Below are 25955 nucleotides of genomic sequence, written 5' to 3' on the forward strand. Positions count from 1 at the left end.
TTTTGGCCTTCAAAACATCTTAAAATGCACATATGTAGATCAGAGAAATAAAATAAAAAAATTATAGATCCAATTGTTGATATTTGTGTTTTGAAAAAGTTTTTGATTCATGTTTTGACTCCTAACCAATTTTCTACATTAAAAATTTTGTGCCTGCCCGAAGGGCTACCAGCGATTTTGAAATTTTGCGAGCCCTGCTAAAGGATTATTAGGAACACCTGTTCAATTTCTCATTAATGCAAATATCTAATCAACCAATCACATGGCAGTTGCTTCAATGCATTGAGGGGTGTGGTCCTGGTCAAGACAATCTCCTGAACTCCAAACTGAATGTCAGAATGGGAAAGAAAGGTGATTTAAGCAATTTTGAGCGTGGCATGGTTGTTGGTGCCAGACGGGCAGGTCTGAGTATTTCACAATCTGCTCAGTTACTGGGATTTTCACGCACAACCATTTCTAGGGTTTACAAAGAATGGTGTGAAAAGGGAAAAACATCCAGTATGCGGCAGTCCTGTGGGCGAAAATGCCTTGTTGATGCTAGAGGTCAGAGGAGAATGGGCCGACTGATTCAAGCTGATAGAAGAGCAACTTTGACTGAAATAACCACTCGTTACAACCGAGGTATGCAGCAAAGCATTTGTGAAGCCACAACACGCACAACCTTGAGGCGGATGGGCTACAACAGCAGAAGACCCCACCGGGTACCACTCATCTCCACTACAAATAGGAAAAAGAGGCTACAATTTGCACGAGCTCACAAAAATTGGACAGTTGAAGACTGGAAAAATGTTGCCTGGTCTGATGAGTCTCGATTTCTGTTGAGACATTCAGATGGTAGAGTCAGAATTTGGCATAAACAGAATGAGAACATGGATCCATCATGCCTTGTTACCACTGTGCAGGCTGGTGGTGGTGGTGGTGTAATGGTGTGGGGGATGTTTTCTTGGCACACTTTAGGCCCCTTAGTGCCAATTGGGCATCGTTTAAATGCCACGGCCTACCTGAGCATTGTTTCTGACCATGTCCATCCCTTTATGACCACCATGTACCCATCCTCTGATGGCTACTTCCAGCAGGATAATGCACCATGTCACAAAGCTCGAATCATTTCAAATTGGTTTCTTGAACATGACAATGAGTTCACTGTACTAAAATGGCCCCCACAGTCACCAGGTCTCAACCCAATAGAGCATCTTTGGGATGTGGTGGAACGGGAGCTTCGTGCTCTGGATGTGCATCCCACAAATCTCCATCAACTGCAAGATGTTATCCTATCAATATGGGCCAACATTTCTAAAGAATGCTTTCAGCACCTTGTTGAATCAATGCCACGTAGAATTAAGGCAGTTCTGAAGGCGAAAGGGGGTCAAACACAGTATTAGTATGGTGTTCCTAATAATCCTTTAGGTGAGTGTAGATTTATATATGACTTTTTTTAAAATGTGTTTATATAGAATAAAGATATAATAGACTACCAGCTTAAACCTATACATACATGCAAATATATTTTGAAAAACATTGGGAACCAAACAGCATTGAAGCCCATTGACTTTCATTGTATGGAGAAAAACATTTATCTTCTTTAATGAGAAGACAGTCAGTATTGGAACAACTTGAAGGTAGATAAAAGATAGAAGCTTCATTTTTGTGTAGAGTATCGCTTTAACAACCACTTAGCTATGCCATTACAACCAGATTGCAGAAAAGACACTCAAGTTTAAAAGAACATTTAGTAAGATGTATTTTTTAGAAGCCAATCCTAATCTAACACACCTATATAAGATCAGCAAGGTCATTAGGATTACTAAAAACTTGAAGCCATTCAAGCTATATATTTTACTCATGACCTTGGGTGTTTTTCAGCACCTTGTTCTATAATTTCTTACAGGCAAATGTTGCAACTGAAGGAAAGCATTGATGTGCTCTACCTTTGAGTGTTGAATTATTCATTCTGTGTCCATATGTGCTGATCTGTTTTATTTTCAGTCAAAGTTAGTAGATGAGGTGCATTTGTAGTTGTGTTTGTGTGATTTGGCAGCCTCCTTTTAAAGCAGTTTTGTTGCTATGCCGCCTACCCAGAATTCCGTCACTGTGATCATTTTATAAAGGTCTAGGTTTCCCTGGAGACACAAGCGCTGCTCTGTCTCTCTCGCTCTATCTGTCTATATCTCTGTCTCCTTCAGAAATTCCCTGCGGTGCTAACAACCCTTATTAAAGTGGGAATCCTCTGTCTCTCTCCTGTAATGTCATGACTGTTGGACTGCAGGAGGCTCAATGCACTTTGTGCCTGAACAAACTGTGCGTCTCTATATGAATTTTACATCCATGTAATTGCGCAGTAAATTTGAAGAGGTTGCTTTATATTGTGAATCTAATCAGGGCTAAAGGGCGCCTTAGAATTAATTAGCATAAACTGTCTTCGTCTGCAATTGTTTTTTTCTTTCACGGCAGTTATGGTCATGTTAGTTAAATGTCCGTCAACACAGGCCGTTAAACATGTTTAATAGTGGCAGAACTAATCTAGTCAATGCAAACACCTCAGCATCCGCATAGTAACAACTTGGCAACCATCCAGAGCACCGTAGCAATATTAAAATATATTCATAAGATACAGTTGATACAACAATGAGATACAATTACTTAGGATACAAAATGCAATAAGATAAAAATGGATCAAAGTTCAGTGTGTTTTTGCTTAAAACATTAACAAATATCTGCCAGAATCTGGTCAGAACAATAAATGTGTTTTCCCTTAGAATTAAACAGGTGTTTGTTCTTGTTTTAAGCAAAAAACTAACTGAATTAGAGGTAGAAAATCCCTTTTCGCAGTGTAAACACCTTATCAGTTGTGCAGAGTATGTTTCTGTACTTTCAAAGGTAAAGCAAACAATTATTATACTTTTCTTTTGAGATGTTATTTCAAAAGTTTGAAGAGAAGCTTGATGTCTTTACTTTCATGGTTGATGAACATGTCAGAGAAAGTGCTCTTTTCCATTGCACTGCATTGCATCAGTTGAACGTGAACTTCGTTGGACTTTATTCAGAAAGATCTCATCTTTATATCTCTCTGATTTACTCTGACTTCATGCTCACCTAATGTCTGGAGACAGCAACACTTCTCCTTGCAATTAGCTGAGCAGTTCTGTGTGTGTGTGTGTGTGTGTGTGTGTGTGTGTGTGTGTGTGTGTGTGTGTGTGTGTGTGTGTGTGTGTGTGTGTGTGTGTGTGTGTGTATCCGTCTGATGGTGGTGCATTATACTTCTCTCTTTTTATTCAGACTAGCAGGAGACTCTTTGAGTCATAGAAGAGAGAACGCAGTGCTTTGTGTGATGAATGCTTGTGCACAAAGGTTTGTTTTAAATCCTGTGTAATATGATCCGACTTTTAATGTGGCTTGCAAATAAACCCAGCATTGGTATTTTAGTGGCTGTTTTCCTGTTTTATGTGTCTGTCAGACCAGAGGTTTTATGTAGAAGACAGAAAATTGAACCTCAAAGTGATATTTCAGGCCGAGGTGAATCACTGCGCTTGATTCACAGGCAACTGAGAGGCTTCGGTAAATCAGTCCAGAAGACCCGCAGGTTATGTTTCACTCCATCATGGGGTAGTAGGGGTGAGTCAGGCATAATAAACTACAAGTTGATTAGTAAGGCTGACTTTTGTGGTGAATGCTGTGATTTTTCTTAAAGGGGACCTATTATGCACTTTTACAGTCTTGATTTTGTTTTTGGACTCTACTAGAATAGGTTTTCATGTTTGAATGTAAAAAAAAAACACATTTGTTTTTTCACATATTCTTCATTGTTGCAGCTCCTCTCTTCCCAGTCTGTCAGTAACGCTCTGTTTAGTTACTGTCTCTATGAAGCCCCTCCTTCTGAAAAGCACACTGTGCTCTGATTGGCCAAGCGCTTTGAGCATGTTTGGATAATGTCCCACCCCTTACCATAACCGTGAGTTTCAACACACTACTAATTAACTCAACCGGTATGGAGTTAATATTGTGCCATAATTAAACAAACAAATCCAGCATTTTGCAAACAAACTCGATCTGCTTTGCAAAGGAAAACTCAACTCTGATTAAATATAAATAAATGAGAAAATCGAGCCGAGAGATCTCATAAAAAGCCAAGTGCAAAGCAGATCGAGTTTGTTTGCAAAATGCTGGATTTGTTTAATTATGGCACAATATTAACTCCATAAACCAGGCCCCGCCCCTTTATTCTGCATATGAATTATTTAAATGAGGATTATTGTGACGTGTTCGTTCCGGGAAGAAAACTCAAGACTACAATGGAGGCGTTTCAGGGAGTTCAATGACACTGATATAGAGAATAACTCTATACTCTAATAACTCTTTGTGGAGTGACTTTGTGCTTTGGAACTTTACAGACCTTTTTCATGCTCAAACAGCAACATCAACTCTAAAGAAAGATGAACATGTAAAAAGCATAATAGGAGCCCTTTAACATTGTGGCTTAACATCTTTGCTGTGTGTGTGTGTGTGTGTGTGTGCGCGCGTGCGTGCGTGTGTGCACATCTCATTCAGATCCCGAACCTGGCTGAAGGAGTTCGTATCCACGGAGAGAAGGTGACGGAGGCCCTTCGACCGTTTCACGAGCGTTTGGAGGCGTGTTTCAAACAGCTCAAAGAGAAGGTGGAGAAACAGTATGGCGTCAGAACACTAGTGAGTCCAAACAGACACTCGCTTTCCAAACCATTCGAGCCAGAAACATCTTGCTTCACATCTTCATCATTCATTCAGCCATAATCATCGTCCATCATGTAGTCATCGCTCATCATTAATCAATAATCATCAAAACATGGATGTTCCTCATCACAGCTCGCATGCATGCATCACATTACCACAGGATGGACTCTTACCTCACAACACAAGCAGATCACATTCAGTAATCAATGATTTAATTGAACTACAAATTCTGTGTCTGATTTATATGTTGCATGTTTGCATGCATGTTTGTCTGCGTTTGTCATCCAGCTGGTGTTGGGACTTGGTTTCCACTCATGGTTTCTTCTTTACTATCTTATGACCCCATTTTGACTTGCTCACTGGGGATAATAAGGCATTGTTATTGAAATATGCTGCTTTATAATGATAAGCTGCTTTATAATGAAATGTATTGTGAAAAGCTCTATATAAATTTTGAATTGAATAAAGTCATGGCAGCTATTAGATGATTATGGGTCATTGTGCAATTGCAGTGTTAAATGCTGTGAGTTGCTTTAATAGAGCTGTAAGTGTTGCTAATTTAAAAAATCTGTAAAAAAGATAATGTACTTCATACTTCTACAGTATTACAATATATGCATGTAAAAACTTGTACATTTAAACTAATATTTAACCATTTTGTGTTTAAAATTAATTCATTTATTCATTAATAACATATTAATATGGAAAAACGTTTTGGTTATTTTGGTGAGGAACGTTTTTTAGGAAAACGGGAAATCTTTTAAATGGTTTTTTGAAGTAAGAAAATATCTGTTTACATGCTTAAATATTTATATATTTAAATTAATTCCAGTGGTTTAATCAGTATGTTATTAATCACATTAAGATAGCTTTATCATCAAAATTGTCTTCAGACTGGTAATTTTTGTAATACCTTCCTCCAACTTAATCATGTAGTTCATCAGTGGTGTTATTGAGAGTCATTAACTTAAGTAAGTGTAACAGCACTGACAAAAGAGCATGTCAGTCAATGGTACATTAATTTTACTTTAAAAAAAACTATTATTATTATTATTATAAAGAAGATAAATTACTTAATATAGCATAGTAGTTTTAATGTATGATTGATGAGTCTCTTAAAAAAAAAAAATCTGATTGAAATGCCATTGCAATTTGTATAATGAATTTAAACATCTTACCTTCTTCCTTTTACAGAGTAGTATTTATATTCACATCCCGATGCCATAGATAATCAGTTGTGTAGCAAAACTTATAGTTTTTAAATTGTTTTAATGCTATTGATTGATGAGTGATACATTAAATATTCTGTTTTCCATGATATGATCACTTAAATAGCATTGCTCTTCAGAAATTATGTTTGATGTACTAGACAAACAATGCCGAGCATGCTCTTCATGTTATTTGATGTCATAACCATATGCTCATTAACATATGACTGGAAAATATTACATATCAACTTTTACATGTATACTCTTCAGCCTTCAGCAGCTTGGCTGTGGCATTTTTACAGTATTTGGTGCCAGGAACCTTATCTTAGAGGAATGCAGCCTGACATTACATTGTCTTCAGTGAGGAAAAGTAGAGCGAGAGATCGGAAAGTTTCCACACAGCTGTATTTTGAGACACACTGAGTGAATGTGTGTGTTTGTAACTGTGACAAAGACATTTCTAAACACACTCTAAAGAGTCGCTACTTTCCTCCAAGTCTGGACAGACGAGCTGAAAAGAGAATGCTGGGAGTCCATAGGAGGGAATGAGAGACGGGGACAAAAGAGTATGGAAGACAGGTGGATAAAGAGATCTAAAGCATTAGAGAGAGAGAGACAGATAGTTACTGTAGCTGGCAGATATTGATCACTGCGCTCTGGGAAAGTGCTAGAATTAGCAGCGATGCCTCCTATACAGTGTGTGAAAGTCTGAGAACGTGATCTGCGCTACATATCTGTTTCAAGGGCAGCGCAGGGCGAACGTGACCGAGAGGAGGAAGATAAGGAAGGTATGAGTGGTTCATACTCACACAGAGATTCACACATAGAAAGAGGTCAGGGGAAACGAATCCTGAGGATGTGCAAAAACACACTCACTGAGTTTGGCCCAAGTGCCGCGGGAATCTAAGTTTGTCCGTCCGTGTTTTCATCCAAACTTATGTGCAAGATTGGGATATTGCATTAAAAGGTTTGCGAATTAAGCACCGTTTCCATTCCATGTACTCAAGAAAGAAAAATGGTCACTTCCTGGGAAATTGGCACAAAATATCTGTATTCTGTAATAATAATTGAAGTTGCTGCAATCAGGGAAGATGTTGCTCTTTTCCTACTTCATAAATGACTGAAATAAACACGGTCATGTAGTCCTGCGTTCAGAGTGCCTGGTGTTTGGGAACACAAAGAGAGCTTATTATACTCAACCGTTCTGATGGCAGACATTGGCTCGGGTGTTTCAGAATGACCAAACCAACATTTGGGTTGCTGTGCGATGTGATTGGTCCGCTGGTTAGTCCGGTAATCCAATCATGCCCTCTGTATTTGTTGCACATCGAGGGATTTAATCGGTAAATGTGTATCCATCATAGTTTATGCGCTTGTCTTCTTAAAGGATAAAAAAATGATCCTCCTCAATTTAGAGCATATGTTTTTATGCGATATCCCAAAATGCACACAAAAATTGGTTGGTGGAAACAGCTAGGGAGTGGTCCGAAAAATGTGTATATTGGCATATTTATACTCTCATAGATGTTACCAGTCACAAAAGAGGTCATTTAGGGAAAAATTTAAAAATGATCAGAAACTAAATTGACTTTTTTGGTGCAAGTATTGGCTTTGTAAATGCTACATGGCTTCTTTAAAAAGAACTGTTGAAATGCCGTGATGTTCTCATGTCATATAGTTGAACTGTGTGTTTCAGCCTCCCATGTCAGACGAGCGGCGGGGCAGTCGGCCACGTTCAATGGTTCGGTCTTTCACCATGCCATCGTCTCAGAGGCCACTGTCTGTCGCCTCTGTGACCTCCATATCATCAGACAACTCGCCCTCCAGACCGGGATCAGACGGGTAAACACACACACACACACACACATGATCCAGACTGAAAGAACAATATATCTGCAGATATTTCGCCTTTATTTATACTAATATAGTGCACTCTCAGTGATGGTTTGCTTCATAAAACCTCAGATAATTCTGCTGTGGCGACCCCATCACGGGAGCAGCCGGAAGAAGAAGAGATTTATACTATATATTCTGTATATAGTAAATATTATTGATCAAAAATCTAAACTTTAATCAAAAGTGACAGTAAATACATTTGTAATTTTACTAAATATTTCTATTTTGAATAAATGTTGTAAAAAATCATGTAAAGAAAATATGAAGCAGCACAACTGTTTTCAACATTGATAATAATCAGAAAGGTTTCTTGAGCATCAAATCTTCATATTAGAATGATTTCTGAAGGATCATGTGACAATGAAGACATGATGCTGAAAATTCAGCTTTGATCACAGGAATAAATTACATTTTAAAATATATTCAAATATTTTGAATGTTAATAGTATTTCACAATATTACTGGTTTTACTGTATTTTTGATCACAGTATTTACAAAATAACCAAATAAATGAATGCATTTATCATAGGTCTGGATCAGTGTCTGAGATTAAACCTTTTACTTCTTATTTCCAACACACACATATATTGTTGGATTATTAATTTTAAATAAGCACAAAATTGAAGAATATAAATCTCTCTCAATGCTAGATATCAGAATCAGGCATTGGAAAAACCCTTATTACTAGACCATTGATTCAGACCTCTATTGAACTGGCTGGATTCTTGACAATGATTTATTTTCTTCTTTCAGCGGTTGGAGGACTAGTACAGGAACACTTCATAGGTTGGAGTGTGTGTTTTTTTCTTTCCCGTAATCTTTCTTTCCCGCTCTTTGTCATTTCCATCTTGTCTTTCTGTGGGCGGTCTGTTCTCATCCACACGCTTACAGATGCACCTGAATCACGTCACATGTCCAGCACCGGCTGTGCCTCCCAGATCATTTTACTGCGCTTTAAGAAGTTCCATCAGTTCATACAGAATCAGCTGATCGGATCAGATGGGTTTATATGTGTAAAACAGACATAAACTGATCTGAGGACAGTATGCGTTTCAGTGATTTTACAGCATTTAAGGGTTTTAAGTGCACCACTTTGCCTGTGTGTCCAAGTCAACCTTTTACCTGTGTTAAAATCACTGGAATGCATGTGGTCTCAGTGCTTTATTCGGTCTCTTTACCCTGTCCCTGACACCCTGAAAGGTTGGTGCCAGTCTAGCGTGGCAGGCACACAGATGCCAACCTTAAGGATTAATTAGTGCGTGTTTGAAGAGAGCGATTCTATCAGCGATGCCCTCCGCTGGTATTTAATTGTGAAGGGCACCACTTCACAAGAGCTTTCATTTGATTAGTTAATCCATCTCATTAAAGCACTTTGATTCGCTTGAGCCCAAGATTCTGATTATGAGAGCCAGACATTCTGCTTCCCTTTTTCCTTGCTTTCCGCTTTACAAAACTGCCTCTGAGTCTCATTATCGGGCAGGTCAGCGGACATGATGCACACACACGCTTTAAAGTGGAGATATTCGCTTTTGCATGGATGGTGTATGATTTCTCTCCAGCATCACTGCATTTTTAAGAAACTAGTTTGTTCTGAGCTTTGAATCTGAAATCCAATAGTGATGACACAGTTGTTCTTTGCAGAATTGAGCCGTCTAGGTTCACGTACTGTAGTTTTCATTTAGTCTGTGAAACTGCAGATCAGTATGAAGCCGGTGTGAGAGCGCTTCGAGTTGGTGCTGCTGCATCTTACATTCATTCATCAGTCATGTGCTTTTGGGCTTTGCAAACTTAAACATTTGCTTTTCTTTGAGTTATTAAACACTGTTATTGCAGATTTTGTTGATTTATTTGTTATTTAGATATCGTTGGTTATTTTCATTTTCAAATTTTCATTTTTGAAATTTTCATTTTTGTTAAATCATACACAGATCACTGCATGTTATTCTTTCACAGAGTAATTTATAGCCCAGATAGTTGTATTATAGCTGAATATTGTTAAATATTATATTCCAGCTACCATTGCAAATTTAAAAAGTTTTAAAACCTAGTTGTTTTCCAAAGTTACCAGCCAATCAGCATTTTTACTGGCCACAATTTTGACATCGATACCATGGGGGGAAAACTGTCATATAGATATTTTTAAAGCTACACTGTGTCATTTTTTAAGTTGATTCTTAGCAAAAAAACACTTTGTTCTTTCAAAATGATATGTGCTCATTAATGTAATTAACTAATCAAGTATTCTCGTAAGCGTAGAATCTGCCATTTAGAATACATACGAGCGAGTCGCTCGAATGGGGGCAGCCATGTTGCGCCTCCATCTTGAAAATACATTAGCCAAAGAGGGACATACCTGGAAATTCAAGCTTCGCCTTTCGCGTTTTTACACTCAGTGGCACCGTGACGAATGCAAGGGGGAGATTACTCGCGACTGCCGGCAGATTTGAAATAATACGGCCACCGTAGGAGTTAAAAAGCCCTGGGAATGGGAGGGGCTAGAAAGTAAAATTCAGTTGGTAGTCATATACAATTTCACCGCTAGATGGGAGAAAATTCTACACAGTGTAGCTTTAATAATATCTCATAATTTGGCAACAGGTATATTAGGCTGCTATCACTTTAAGACCTGACGCGTTGATCCGTTATACTGTTACACTTGCGTTTTCTCTCAACTGTAAACGTTCACTTAAAACATAACTGACTGTGATTATTTGAAGACCGGTATTTTGACATTAATTTGTGTGTATTTGACTGTTTACGTGCAATAAGCAGCTAAAATAACTTAATTTAGTACAGCGAGGCGGGTTTATGTGTGCGCACTTTGAGTTTGAGCACAAAATCTGTGGGAATGCCTGTGAAACATTTGTGGTGAGGCCTGTGAAAATATAGGGAAGTACAAATAAGAACAGGGCCAGCAGTAAACAGAAGAAAATAGTTTCAACCCTGATATCAGAAATAAAATTAATGTATTATTTTCAATCATCTAATATGGTTGGTTGCCATGACACTAGATACTGTACACCAGAAATGTGCTTTTTGGAGCTGAATGTCAGATGAGTGCTAATATTTGCTCAAGACTTCATAAGAGGCTTCTCTCTAATATTAAACAGCCCAGCCGTCTTATCCAATAAAACGTACCCGCCGCTCAATTATCTCTGTCCTCCTCTTTTCATTTGATTCCTCTTCTCTTTCATCGGATAGATTTGCCTTGGAGCCTCTTTTACCAAAGAAGCAGCACTGTAAGTCCCAGGATAAACTGGATCGAGATGAACCTGAGAAAGACAGGAAGGAGAAAAAGAAGGAGAAGAGGAACAGTAAACACCAGGAGCTGTTTGATAAGGAACTGAAGACTGCTGATATTCCCCTGCAGCCCAGTGAGGCGGTCATACTGTCAGAGACTGTGAGTATCTGTTCATACAGACGCAACCGTGCCAAATCCATGCACAAATACAGACTTACTCTGCGCATCATTCACTGCCACGACACGTTTCCAGCATCAAACTTACAACTACATGAAGCATCAAATCACAGGCAATCATCTGATGTTTAATACACAGCTATGAGAAGCAGGAGTTTGGAGAAATGGGATTTTATTGTGAACACTGATACCTATTGTGACACGACAGAAATAGAAACTAAGGACAACATTTGCAAACCGAAAGACTTTCTTTTGCCTGCTTTCCGTTTAATCAGTCGTTCCTAAAGCAGTCTTTTTCATCTCTTTTTGAGGCCGAATCTGAATCTGCTCTCGCTAGTCTCTAACACCAAATGAACCCGAGCAGTTCTAGAACAAACAGCACATAATAAGAATAAATTGACCCATTCACAGGCCTCACAGACTTCATCACCTCACCTTACGCTTCTGAATAAAGCAAACTAGCGCATGTAATTACTCTGCCCTGGACCTTCTGGATCATTTGTCTTCTATACATCATAATGACCTTGATCCTTTCATAAGGCCGCTGACCTCTGCAGTTCAACTGATAAAGAGAGAGCTGAAAAATCGGATTTGCTGCTTAATTAATCTGTCATGCTGACAACAAGCCCATCTGGTTATTTTTATTTTTTATTTAGTTTTACCTTTAAGCGTTATTGTTAATGTCCTCGTCTGATGCCAAATAATATCTTTCTGCTAAAAAATTTCATTTTAGCAATTTCATTGATTTCGATGTTACATTTTGATGCACATTTTCATAAATTTGTACATTACCATAAATGTTATTTCACTCAATTGAAATCCATTTTAGTCAGAGAAGAATGTAAAATTTAAAGAATTTAAAAAACATTTGCCACAGTACAAAAAGTGTTCAATAAAAGCAGGTTTAAACATGTCGGCATGTTCAGAGTGACTTATTCTGCTGCCTGAATCCTGTATGTGAACTTCTACTGATCATACATTAATGATGGGCATTTACGACTGGAATAATTCATAAGCCTGCTGAATTATGCATTAAATAAACCTGTATGCTCATGTAAATGGACCTGAGCTGTTTGAATTGCTGTTCTTTACTCTGTTACTTTTTTTTTCTTTCTTTTTTTCATTGTGTCTATATCCTCTCAGTGCTGTTTTCATGGTCACAGTTTGTAAGGTCGTCTTTTTTAGTCCTGATATATGGAATCCCTTAAATACTGATTCCTATAAACAGCAGTTCACTCTCTTGTATTTATCTGTCATATTTTCATCTCTCCAGATCAGTCCGTTGAGGCCCCAGAGGCCGAAGAGTCAGGTGATCAACTTAATGGGTGAGAAAAGACTCTCCGTGTCCCCAGGAGCCCCTGCCAACCCGTCTGTGCCCAGCGTCCCGCCTCCCATCACCCCCCGGGTCAAACTGCACTTCAGCTTACTGACTGGATCCAGTATGTGTCATGCATCACACTGATCTGACATTTGCCCTAGAAGTTTTATTCTGAAATATGATGAAATTAGGCACGTTTTGCTAAAGCAAGCTAGGATAGACATTTGGCAAGGAAGCCCTGCCAACCTGTGGGAAATAAAAAAGTTTAAATTAACTTAATTTTACAAAAGGTTGGGCTATTTTGGGAATAAAACACTCATTTTAATGTAGTTCAAAATTCATTTTTTTGCCAATCCTTTGAATAAAAGAAGCTGAAAGACAAATAGAAGAAATTCAGCAGCAAGATATCTAATCACACATCTGAACACAGCAAACTGTGTTACATATTTGAAATATTAAATAAAAGTGCAATGACCTTGATCTTCTGAAATATAGCAGCACTAGTTTTGGCATCACATATTGTCCTCTGATGAACATAAATCATCATCATATTTTAGAAGTTGAAATTGCTGACAGCTATCCAAGTCATTCAGTCTGTTTTACATTATCATTCAAACATTTGCGTTTGGTAAGACTTACTTTTGAACTTTTGAATGGCAGTGACATTTTCATTTTCATTTATTTGAATAGTAGCTGTTAAAAGATTAATACAAATCTTTTAAGTTATGTTGTTTGGCTTTATTCAATGCAGAAAAAACATCCAGATCTTTTACAGTACTTTTCTTTTTATGAATAACTTCTTTTTTCCTTCATTTTCCTCATGGAAATGAATGACTGTGGTAACTGGGATTTCTTTTTCCCACCTTAAAGGGATAGTTCGCCCAAAAATGAAAATTCTGTCATCATTTACTCAGCCTTATGTTGTTCCAAACCCGAATTAGTTTCTGTCTTCTGTTGAACACAAAAGAAGATATTTTAAAGAATGTTGGTAACCAGAATGTTGGTGGTAAATGTAAATTATGACAGAATTGTCATTTTTGGGTGAACTATCACTTTAAGCCACACCCGCAATATATGACATGTTTGCTGACATCATATGCTCCCTAACATGCTGTAGTGTGATGACACACACACGTAATGTTGTGATGTGAAACTCTGCAGAAGTGTTAAATCCCTCGCGTGAAAGCGAGTCTGATCCAGTCTCCCACTCGCCGCTTGTGAAGATGTGTAATGGATTCAGGCTTTGCGAGGCGTTTACTCTCCCATGGGTTCAGCCCACTGTCTGAATCCTGAGTTTGCACTGTGTGTCGTCATCTCTGTGTTAGATTATTCAGTGGAAAATGAGCACACAGTCCTCCTCAAACAGCAGATATCACATTTGCATTGCATTTAATACTTCATAAGAGTCACAAGTAAAAAATCTCTGAATGTTATTGCATGAAACTTCACTTTACTAACTTTACTTTTTTAATTTTTCTCGCAAAGAAACTTCTTTTAGTAAAAATGTTTTGCTTGAAAGCTGTGCTTTTGTACTTGTTTCTTTAGAGTAAATTCTGATTGATTTAATATTTTGCTATCTAATGCAATGATATTCACACATTTGCTAGTTTTTGTAGACACATTTGATGTTTTTGGAGATATATAGTTTCATGCAATATGATGTGGATCTCAACAGCACTCTGGTATTGTTTCTGTGCAGATCTAGAGCTGAATGGGACGGGTTATGGAGATAAGGGGGAAACCCCGCCCCCACTTCCTGTCAAGAGCAGCATGGGTGACTATGGAAACCTGATGGACAACTCAGACCTGGCCAGTCCGACCACACCCCCTCCACCGCCGCCACACCCGCGGGTATAACGCATCATCAACATCCTTTCCATTATTTTTACATGATCATGTAAGGGATAATGTACATCCAGCTGGTTGTTATTGCAGAATAAACCCTGACAGGGTGATCAGGTCTTGCATCTTGAACCTGAAGGGGTTTATTCTGAGATAACAACCGGCTGGATGTACATTATCCTGCTTATTACACGGCTACTTGCCACACGAGTAAATAATTAGACATTAAATATTGATCTGAGTCGAAATATTTGATTAGGTCTTTAAATGCAAAGCTTCCGCGGAGAAAGCAGTTGCTAGCAAGCGGCAAGTTCAAACTAGACGGACATTTAAGGATACGGTTCAGAATATGTACTAACTTTAATACCTGTCTTTTCTAAAATGACTATAATTTATGACAGCATTACATACATTAAAGTCTATTTGTAAAGTGCAGTAATGTTTCCGCGGTCGTGCGTGTGTGTGGCTGCAGCGTCAGTGAATGTCAGTGTGCCACACAGTGCTGATGGGAATGCTGATGCTTCTTGTCATGATTAACACTGTCCACACGACGTGTGTGCTGTCGCTGACCAGAGTGCCTCGAGGTGTCGTTGATCACCAGCGCTCGTGTCTCTCTCTCTCTCTCTCTCTCTCTCTCTCTCTCTCTCTCTCTCTGTGTCTCTCTCTCTGTCTCTCTCTCTCTCTCTCTCTCTCTCTCTCTCTCTCTCTCTGTGTGTGTCTCTCTCTCTCTCTCTCTCTCTCTCTCTCTCTCTCTCTCTCTCTCTCTCTCTCTCTCTCTCTCTGTAGGGGTTTTACTTCTAAATCCGACACCCTTTAATTAACCCAGAACCTGCACTTCTCTGCAGCTGCTGGAAGTATTGGGAAATTACTGTTAAAGGTTGAAACCGTTTGAAGTTCTGCAGTCTGAAAATAAAATATTTTATAAGTTGATAAGTTTGGGGTTGGTAAGATTTCTTAAAATGTTTTTTAAAAGTATCTTCTGTTTACCAAGACTGCATTTATTTGATCAAAATACAGTAAAAACAGTAATATTGTGAATATATTGTAAAGTGTAATTTATCCCTGTGATCAAAGCTGAATGTTCAGCATCATTACTCCAGTCTTCAGTGTCACATGATCCTTCAGAAATCATTCTAATATGATGATTTGCTGCTCAAGAAACATTTCTGATTATTATCAATGTTGAAAACTGCTTAATATTTTTGTGGAAATCATGGCACTTTTTTTAGGATTCTTAGATGAACAGCATTTATTTGGACCTTATCTTAGATATCCTGTGTAACATAATAAAAGTACTGTCACTTTTGATCAATTGAATGCATCTTTGCGGATTAAAAGTATAAATTTCTTTAAAAAATTGCCCTCAAACTTTTGAATGAAAGTGTTTATAAAATGCTTCGGTTTTCTTTTTTCTTTGTTTAATTTTCTCTATCACTTTATTATTACCGGTATTACTCATAGATACTTAAGATTAGAGATTCCATTTTTATATATATATAAATATATTGCTGTTATATGTGAAAATTAACAAAATATAAAATTACTATTTATTTATTCGATCATTGATTCATTAATTCTTTTCAAACATCTTCATATCAAGAGACCAGATTATCACAGTCTTGACTCTCGACTCTAGAAAGGAACGGCTTTATTAATGTAATGGCGAGTTTGTTAGAGACAAGCTGCACTATTTGAGCGGTGCGTTTCAGGATGCAGATCAGTGACTCTTAAAATGAAGAATTGCGTTTGTCTTAAAAACTCTGCTTCTCTTTTGTTCATTGTTCCAGCACCTTCCGCCCCCCTTACCCAGCAAGACCCCTCCACCTCCACCTCCAAAGACCACGAGAAAGCAGACCTCCATCGACTCGGGAATCGTCCAGTAAGAGAGAAGACGGCAGTGTCAAACGGAGACATCCACATCGGCCCTCTTCCAATGATTTTACGTCAGCATCCCTGACAGTATGGCATGATGAATCGCTCACCTCAGTCCTTCTCATAACGGCTGATTATCGTGTGTGTCCACTGCCAGATCAGCGCTCGAAGCCGAGATCTCGAATCACTCCAGACAACAGCAAATATAGATGCAGTGGAACTGGAGTCAGGGAATTCTGGGGATTTTTGGCAGATGGTGCATGTTTAGCTAAAACTAAAGATGAATTACGGTTTTTCTCTCTTTAGGCAGGAACGTAGTCGGGAAGATGCTTTTTATGCACATTATCATCGAGACACATGACCAGTTCATAATCAAAGATTCCTCTTTCTCTCATTTTTACATGATATTTTTATCCTCACTATATACACATTTATGTACAGAGGTTTGTATATATGATTTTATTTTATTGCTTTTCTTGAAAGTACATTTTATGTTGTTTTTTTTTATATGCAGTTTATATAAATAATTGGCATTTTTATCCAAAAAGGGTTGATTTTCTAATGAGAGGGACAGTAAAGGTATTCTTACATATATCTTTTATTGAATTTGTTGTTGTTGTTCTTTCTCATTTGGAGTGAAAACAACTAAAAGTCATTGTACCAATCAAGCGTATAAACCACATAAAAGCAACAGTGTGCATATCGATAACATTGACTGCTCCAAATCCACTACTGACTTCTGAATAAACTCAATGTATGTATTTGTAAAGTGGCTCTTGTTTGATTCATGCTAATCCAGAGCAATGTAGCCATTCAAGACCCAATAGAAAATAAAGTAACATTTCATTTATTTTTATTGTATTATTTTATAAACCACAAGCAGCGATACATTTTATATTATTTAATTTAGCAGGAAAAAAAAATATATATATATATATGTGTGTGTATATATATATATATATATATATATATATATATATATATATATATATATATATATATATATATATATATATAGTTTGTTTTTTGTTTAGCTGAAATGGCATGATGCAGTAAGCCTGTCTGCTGTTTGTCCTGTTACTCCAGGTTAATGTGAAATAAGTCAACAACGCTCTCTGGAAAGTGAGGTAAGTTGAGTCTGAGATGAGTTATTTGCAGTTTGTGTTCACAGTATTAATTAATTGTTCATTGAAAAGGACTCAAAAGTTTATCAATCAAGTCCTGCACTTCGATTTCTATTCATCTTTTCAGTATGACGTGTGGAGAGGAATTTCAGTGGATTTTTTGCATCATAAACACTGCCAGCTTTCACTTTACTCAAATATTTTTAAAATAGCAAAGCACTGCATCAACGTAATCAATGCAGCATCTTTTATGCACTGAGAGCAAATATGATGGAGGACGTTTCGTATGTTCCAGGTCACTGTTGCAGCACATCCAGTCAGAACGACTGCTCTAGTCTGATTAAGTGTGTAATTCTGATGTTCATTATGTAGTAATTGGTCTTAAACATCCAATAATTCAACATCTAAAAACTGAAAATTGTGCAAATCACACTGGGTGGAGTTCAGTGTTGGTGTTTGTTACATGGGTCATTCCTGTCCTGAAGAATATTCTGTACTCTGCAATAAATATGGTTGTGTTTTTAATTTTATAGGCATACTTCTATTTAAGACGGTTATACTGTGGCCAAAATTGAAAATTGACATATTCAAATATTATTTTAAAAAAGTGCCCCTATTATGCTTTTTGGCATATTATCTTTCCTGGCTGCATATTTGTTTGTGAATGTAAAAGGTTTGCAGTTTTAAAGATGAAAGTGCAGATAAATTGACTTATTGTTTCCCAAAAGAAAGAATTGAATCTGAACTACATGAAACGATCTTCAACAATTCCAGTTCCTGTCACATACATGCGTAACAATGTAAAGACATGCTGTGGTCTTCATTGGCTTCTCGCAAAAAAAAAAAAACGTCTTATTTTCCCCGCCCTCAAACACTGTAGTTGTAACTTCATGTTGAGAAGATGCTGTTTTCAGAAGGATGAGGATTGAAATAGAAGACCGTTAATGTTTGTATAACTGTGCATAAAGTGCTGCGGAAGATCTGGTTCAGATATGGTAACAAATAGTTTCCAACACGTTCACAACAGACTGGCCCATCTGACCAATCAGAGCAGAGCAATCTCTCAGAAAGGAGGGGCTAGAGAGACCGAATCTTCCAATGAACTGTGTTTAGACTCTGAGAAATGAGGTGATGTGCAATGTGTATTATGAAAAAAAAGGTTTTTTTGACCTTGGATGCATGTAAACCTATTGTAGGAGACTCTAAAACAAAATTAGGAACCTTTAAAATTGCATAATGGGGCACTTTTGTAAGCATATTGCGTAGCTGTACATTTTGGCCATGGGTGTCATACAAAGAAATTTTGATTGCATACAAAAACGAGAGAACGGTGAAAATTATGTTAATGACATAACTGATTAAGTCAATTTATGCTTTTTTTCTGTGAGCTCATTGTTTTTATATATAATATATATATATATATATATATATATATATATATATATATATATATATATGCACCTCATGTTTTGATGGTTTAATTATTTAAAACAATACCCCCAGATATAGCTTTTAGCCACTACTGTATTTCTTGGTATTTTTAACCATCTTTAAACATGTTGATATCACATTGATTTGTGTAATTTGATCAAACAGGATGGAATGTGAGACAGATCATTGATTTCATATGAGTCTGTGTAGTGAATGAGCCGTGTGAGTTAATGTGAATGTGTTTGAGGTGTTTCTGCTGCTGGGTCACCAGGACTGAAGAACGTGTGAACGAGATAAACTGTCACAGAAATGTCATGACATAATACCCGTCTGAGCCAGTTTCCCACGGTACACTATCAACATCTGACCTGATTCATCCAGCTGAAGATTCCCTCTGAGAGGAAAGGTCATATTCCGCCATTTCATGATCACATTCAGTCAGAGTCTCCAGGCTGAGCTTCAGATAAGTACCTTAGTCTTTTCCTTCAAAAGAAATTTTCTATTTTAGTCTCACTTTAGTCACACTGCTGTCAGAGATGGAATAAACACAAAGTTATGTTTTATGCTTCATTGTGCAGCAGCGTTCATTTAGCAAAATATATTTCCATGAGACAAATAACTTTATTTATTAGAGGATGCTGGGAAAAATATCCTTGTGTACTGTCAGATGTTTTTTCTTCATGTTAATTACTCTCAGACTTATTGAGGCTTAATATAAAAGTGGCAGCAAATTAAATTTAACTTTCTATTTAAATCAGTGGTAGAAAATATCGAAACCTGTTCATCCTAAAGTTTAAGTTATTGGTCACTAAAACCCAGTGTCATTGTCTTTAAATAAAAATCTGTTTTAAACTAAACAAAAATGAGAAATGTTGCCTTTGCAATAAACTGAAAAGTTTAAGTTTAAGCACTAAAATTATTAATTGGAAATACATAAATAAAACTTACATTAAAAATAAATTAAACCTAAATAGCAATGATAAAAAATAAATACAAAAAATCTATTAAAATGGCAAAAATGTAAACTAAAAATGTAACTAAAATGAATATGAAATTAAAAATATTAATAGAACTAAAGTAGGCTAACACTGCTAAGACCCAAATAAAGTAATATATATATATATATGTATGTATGTATGTATGTATGTATGTATGTTACTTTATTCGAGTCTTACTCACTTAAAAAAGTTGGGTTAAAAACGACCCAACAGCTAACCCAATGGTGGGTTGATATAGCACCGACCTATTGTTGGGTTATTTTAACCCAATAAATTAGGTAACTAGTTTTACCCAATAAATTGGGTTACAAAGAACTAATCTGTTGGGTTATTTGACCAAAATGATGCTTTAACCAACCTAGTAATATTATTATTATTACTATTATTGCCATGTAAATAAATAACTCACAACTTAAGTATATTAACAATGCTTTATTTACATTCAATTAGACATTACATTCAAAAGTTATTGTTGCAATTGTTTTAATGTATCTCCTAAAGGTAAGAAATTGTTTCAATAAAAAAGTAATGCAATTATAAACTGTCTCATAAGGCGACAGTGTGTTGAGGGAACACCTCCAGGCACAGAATATTAATGTTAAAATTAATTTATTTACAATTGTTTTAAGTTCTAAGAAGCATGGAACACAAAAAAAAACAAAAACAAAAAAACAGTTGTAAACATTACAAATTGTAAACATTTTCATTAAGTTATTGTTGCAATTGCTTTAGTTTACTTCCTTAAGGTAAGAAATTCTTTCAATAAATAAATAAATAAATAAAAGTAATGCAATTATAAACTGCCCCATAAGGCGACAGTGTGTTGAGGGAACACCTCCACCTCCACCTAACATTAACGTTGAAATTAATTAATTTAGAATTATGTTTTAAGTTCTAAGAAACATGGAACACAAAAAACAAACAAACAGTTGTAAACATTACAAATTGTAAACATTTTCATTAAGTTATTGTTGCAATTGCTTTAGTTCACTTCCTTAAGGTAAGAAATTCTTTCAATAAATAAATAAATAAGTTCTAAGAAGCATGGAATACAAAAACAAAAATAAACAAACAAAACAAACCAAAGCTTGTCCAGCTTATCCAATTATAAACTGCCTAAGTAGGCGACAATGAGTTGATGGAACTCCCCCTGGCACAGAATATATTGTGTGTTGTAGAAACTGCCAAACAGCTGCAGCAGGCTTTGGATACTCAATGTCTAAAACATAAAATAATTTAAAGCATGTATCCACAGCTTGTAAAAGGCTGTCTTGCTCTAGTGCCGCTCCTCCCACAACGACGAAGGCTTGTGAGCAGTTGAATTTATCCCCAAGCTGCAGGACATGAGGGAATTGCCTCCGTTGCTCCTCCTCCTCCAAATACTGAATGATGTTTGTTCCAACCTTTAAATAGAATTTTAAAATTGTAAATATGTACACATGGATCAAATATTACCCAAAATGTGTTGTCATAAATGATGTACCTACAGGCTGTAAATCAACAAATGCTTGTTTTGCCTCCTGGTAAGAGGGCCGAACCATCTTGCAGCCCGTTTTGTATGGCAATGGAGGAAGAATAGCTGGCAGGGTTTTTAAAGCAACATCTCCAAGTCAAAGAGTGTCTTTACATAAAACAGAAAGAACAATGGATTAATCGTTAAACAAGTGCATTATTGTAACGGTCACCGGCTGGAGTGCCCTTGAGAGCCACCAGAGGGCACTCCACACCAGACTCTCATGTTCACTCACAGACTACATCTCCCATCATTCTCTGCCTGGACTCATCAGCACTCATTATCACTTTCACCTGTATCTCATTATCTTGTTTAGTTCATCCTATATAAGCCTGGTTCACCCCATCACTCACTGCGAAGTTTTGTATGTTGTTGCACTGCACTTCTGAGCGTTTTCCCTGGTTTTCGGATTTCTCGCCTGTTCTGTGGATTACTCTCTTGCCTCTGACCCCTGTCTGTTTTGGTTTGTTTGTTTGTTTGTTTGTTTGGACTGTCTACTTGTGTTTTGACCCATTGCCTGTTTATTGGATTTCGTCTTTGGATTACCCCTTAATAAAGCTGCATTTGGATCCTCAACCTTCGTGTCTCGGAGCAGTCGTAACCATTATATTATAGACAAAATATTATAACTTGACATGAAAGTACAATGTTGTGCAGGATTTTCTCACCAGAAGAAATGTTAGTCTGAACAGGAAGAAGATCCAAGGCTCTCTTCTCGGTCTTGCAATATGAAAGGATTCGTTGAGATGCATGTCCCCAAATTTCAAAAAGTTTATCTTTGGCATGTGGGTATAAAATACCAAAGTCCTGAGCAATCTAAAAATTAATAAAGAAAAAGATAAATTAAAATCACACCAACATCTCATATGGTGCAGTAACAAAGAAAGTATGGACATTTGTTTTTCAATATCAAAAAAAATAAGCTTAGTTAATCAAATCAAGTGGTATTAATTTTTTTTAGGGCAGGACACAGTGATTTTTTTACAATGTCCAAGCAAACAAATGAATTGTTTAGGTTAGTATTAATTGTTTATTAAAATTAATGCGAATCTCATTTTCTTATTATAGATTTAACATTTCTTTACCATTCCAGGGGTGTCCAGAAGTCTTGGATACTCTTGCGTGATCTCTATTAAAGATTTAGACCCGTTCTCTCTTATCCACTGTGCTCTGTAGATAGCTGTTCCTCTCATAAATTCCTCAACTTGACTCACTGGTTGTTTATTCTTTTTCAGCCACTCTGTCATTTTGTTATTGTCTACCTCACTGACTTGTGAATCTGCATGAATCAAACAGCATCAGAGTGATTAATATCTCAACAACCTAAAGCAATGTTTGAAGAATGTTAACAGGCCGATGTAACAGTTACTACTAAAATTTCCAAAATTAGGAGAACAAAATCTGTGGATTATTTAGATAGTTTCACATTAAACTGCTTTGATCATAGCACAATTTTGATTTAAGGAATAAAAAAGGAATAAGAAAGTAGAAAGAAGAACGTCAATAAGGTTTCAGCACCTTTGGTTACATTTTTCTTTTACCTGGCAATAAAGTAATCCTCGCAGTTACAGTAGCTCGGCGCTCATCTGTGGTTTGTGACCTCTGTCTTGATGTTGAACTGTGCCTGTTAAGGCGTTTCCTGATATTACGGAGTCGTTCCTCCAAAAAACCTGTGGCCGGATGGCGGTATCGCCCTGGTGTATACCATACCTCCTAAAACATCAACACAAATGTTAAATGAATAGTTTTTCCCAAAAATATCTTAAAAATGTCTTGAGTTTTTCAAATATTCAACTTCTGTGTGAAGGTGAGTGTAGTTCTGATAAACTTGGGATCAGCATACTCACATATCCACTGCCCTCTGAATCTCTAAGGCATGGAAATTGTGTGACCAGGGTCAGAGCTAACTCTTTCTTTCGGTCTGGTGATGGACTTAGTGGTAGAAGGATTGTACAGATATTAGGTTACTCATGAGTAAATTGAATTAACAGCTTATGATTGAATGACTTTATGTAAAGTAGAACAATGAATAAAACATTACTTACTATTCCCCAAACTTCTCCATTAAATGGGACACCAAAATGCGAACCATTTTCCTTCGGTCTTCAAGACATAAGTTGTGGTTTTGTTCCAAATTGGAGAGAATAGAAGACCCATGTGTGGCTCCCTCTAAAATCTGTCGTATATCCTTAATGGAGAATTTTGTTTTTAGAATTACACATCAGCATAGCTTCACAGTGCTAGTTAATTTCAGATGTCAGAGAATTTCAACATCACTGATGAAGTGTGTATTTCTAAGGTATTAAATATCAGGGAAAAGGAAATACGTACAAATGAGGTTGAATTTTCCAGAATAGTCAGTGTCACAGTAGGAACGATTTCACTAGCATTGTTCTCAGAGTGTTCTTCTGTCTCTTCTGTCTGTATGTGAAGAAAATATTTTTTTTATTTGCAGGTACAATACACTTTAAATAACCAACTAAATAAAAAATATATATATATTAATAATTGGACAATACAGCTCCTGTAGACTACCAACCTAACATATGCCTTGCAATTGATTAGTGAACAACACCAAGAATTGGCCTTTTAAAATTATAACAAACCTTAAAATGATAATATATACATATAACCTATGGTGAAGTGTGTTTGTCTACTCTAGATGTAAAAGAAGCTTCTATTTATAACATGTATTTAATAAAGATGTACTGATAAGGGGGGAAAAGTAAAAGCTTGTACAACTAATTTCATGTAAAAAAATAAACAATAAAAATAAAATACTGCCTTAAAAAAGTCTGTAGCGCAAGGGAATGTAGTACAAGTCATCGTCTACATTATATGATTTCACTGCATGCAAGGGCTGAAAATCATGCAGTGAGTTCACAGAGACAGCCTCGAGAGCTTCATCAGGGGACAAAGAGGACTTATGGTCACCCTAGTTTAACAATTTGTAGTATTTAAAAATTCACACTGTAGTTGGGATAGCCCAAGTAAACATTTGAGCTACAATGTAGGCCCCTTTATAACACAGCATAACGTTACCTTCTTCCTGTAAAGTGACTGCGACACTGGATGGACCAGGCTTCCGCTGGGTCTTGAAGCCGAGCGCGTCGGTTAAAAACCTATCTGAAAATATGAATAACTTCCCAAAAAGTGTTGGAAAGAACATAGAAAGTTAGGAAGAGTATCACAACCGAATATTAAGAAATTGGCTGGCTATATTGACATATTGGTGTCGTTAGTCGCAGATAGCGGACAAAAAACAGTCAACAGGGGAGATATAAACATGGAAATAATTGGCTGAACATTTAGAAAAAAGCGGCAATAATACTATGTAAGAGCTTAAAGTCACTTTATAACGAAAAAAATAGCATGTATACAATATGAATACTGTGTATAGTGTAATATTAACTCACCCGTGTATCTTCTGTATCTTCCGTGTATCAGCTGCGGCGGTGGTCAACCGTTGAAATTTGAATTTTAACCCAACAGGCTGCGTTGTTATAGAAACCACCCAATAAATGTTCCGAATAACCCAACAGAACGACCCAATATTTTTAACCCAGTTATTGGGTACACAAAATAACCCAACTTTTTTTAGAGTGTAGCAAAACTAAGGAAACAGTAATTCAAGAATAAATGCATATTTATTTTAAGTTGGGTCACATCATTTACAGTTCACCACTCGCTATAAAATACATCAGCAACTCTTTTTAGATCATTCAGGCTCGAATGTGACCAAATCTTGTGCCTGACATCCATTTCCAGTCACCCTCAGAGATCTTTTGCCACTCGTTTTAAGTGTGTTGAGTGGCAGATCACAGGCTTTCCTCGCAGGAAAATATGATTACATTCGCTTAAGCAATTTACAAGGCCAGGAGCGAAATAAACGGCGAGAACAAGCCCAGTGTCATTTATGTGCTGAAATAAGATCTCTGGTCAGGAAATCAATAACAGGCCATAAGTCAGTGTGAAATGATGTCCTGCCACGGCAGATTGAATATGCATTGCCTTCACTTTTGATTGACAATAAACAATGATTGTAATGCAAAGCTCAGGCTAAAGCTGCACGCTAACAGTCTCAGACAGCGACCCGTATAAACATCTTGTTACCAGCAGATGCTTCCATTCTCCTCCATTGAAATACTTTTGCTGTTTTCTGTGAATCACTTTGTGCTGTTCTGATTTTAATATAACTGATATATATTCATGCAGGAGGGGCCGAAGGCTAAATTGAATCCATATTTCAGTGTGATTGTGTTTGGTCTCGGCGGTGCAGTCTATCACACCGCCTCTGATTGGAGGAGAGAACCTCCTTTGAACCTAATCTGAAGCCTTCTCATAAACACTACCGTGACTGTCTGGACAAATGCAGGAACGTGTGTGTCACTTATGAAAATCTGGGGTGAACTCAGATAAACGAGCCTGCTTTTGCCCATCCATCTCAGACAAAAATTGACTCAAATTCACATTTGTACTTCAATCCAATTCTGTCCAGCTCACATTTCTGTCTGAAATCAAGCATTTATTTAATGACTTATTTATTATCATTATTATATTTTGGCCGTACACTGTAAAAAAAAAAAAAAAAAAATTCACTGGTGTTTTACCTGTATTTTATGTTGTTT

At 36.9% G+C, this 25955-nt stretch overlaps 1 protein-coding gene and 2 long non-coding RNA genes across 4 annotated transcripts in view; 1 reads left to right on the forward strand and 2 right to left on the reverse strand.

Moving 5' to 3' along the window:
• The window catches only part of dock1 (dedicator of cytokinesis 1), a 236687-nt gene extending 219576 nt beyond the window's left edge, over positions 1-17111 (forward strand). The window contains exons 47-53 of one of the 2 annotated variants that reach the window (XM_084134948.1): positions 4546-4683; positions 7612-7757; positions 8565-8597; positions 11013-11211; positions 12503-12668; positions 14247-14398; positions 16177-17111. In XM_084134948.1, coding sequence (XP_083991074.1) covers positions 4546-4683; positions 7612-7757; positions 8565-8597; positions 11013-11211; positions 12503-12668; positions 14247-14398; positions 16177-16272 — 930 coding nt within the window. In that variant the 3' untranslated portion in view covers positions 16273-17111. The remainder of the gene's footprint in view (positions 1-4545; positions 4684-7611; positions 7758-8564; positions 8598-11012; positions 11212-12502; positions 12669-14246; positions 14399-16176) is intronic. The other variant, XM_084134949.1, reaches the window with a different exon arrangement.
• Positions 17112-20174: 3063 nt separating this feature from the next.
• LOC311096313 lies at positions 20175-22764 on the reverse strand. The gene is made up of 4 exons (XR_014608993.1): positions 22413-22764; positions 21996-22143; positions 21302-21435; positions 20175-21217 (listed from the first exon to the last, which is right to left on the reverse strand). It is a non-coding gene; the product is annotated as an uncharacterized lncRNA (long non-coding RNA).
• Positions 22765-22903: 139 nt separating this feature from the next.
• Positions 22904-23476, reverse strand: LOC311096314. Its single transcript, XR_014608994.1, has 3 exons — positions 23373-23476; positions 23175-23259; positions 22904-23040 (listed from the first exon to the last, which is right to left on the reverse strand). It is a non-coding gene; the product is annotated as an uncharacterized lncRNA (long non-coding RNA).
• Between the last annotated feature and the right edge of the window lie 2479 nt (positions 23477-25955).

The sequence above is a fragment of the Abramis brama genome, assembly GCF_963993115.1.
Source record: "Abramis brama genome assembly, chromosome: 14".
NCBI lineage: Eukaryota > Metazoa > Chordata > Actinopteri > Cypriniformes > Leuciscidae > Abramis > Abramis brama.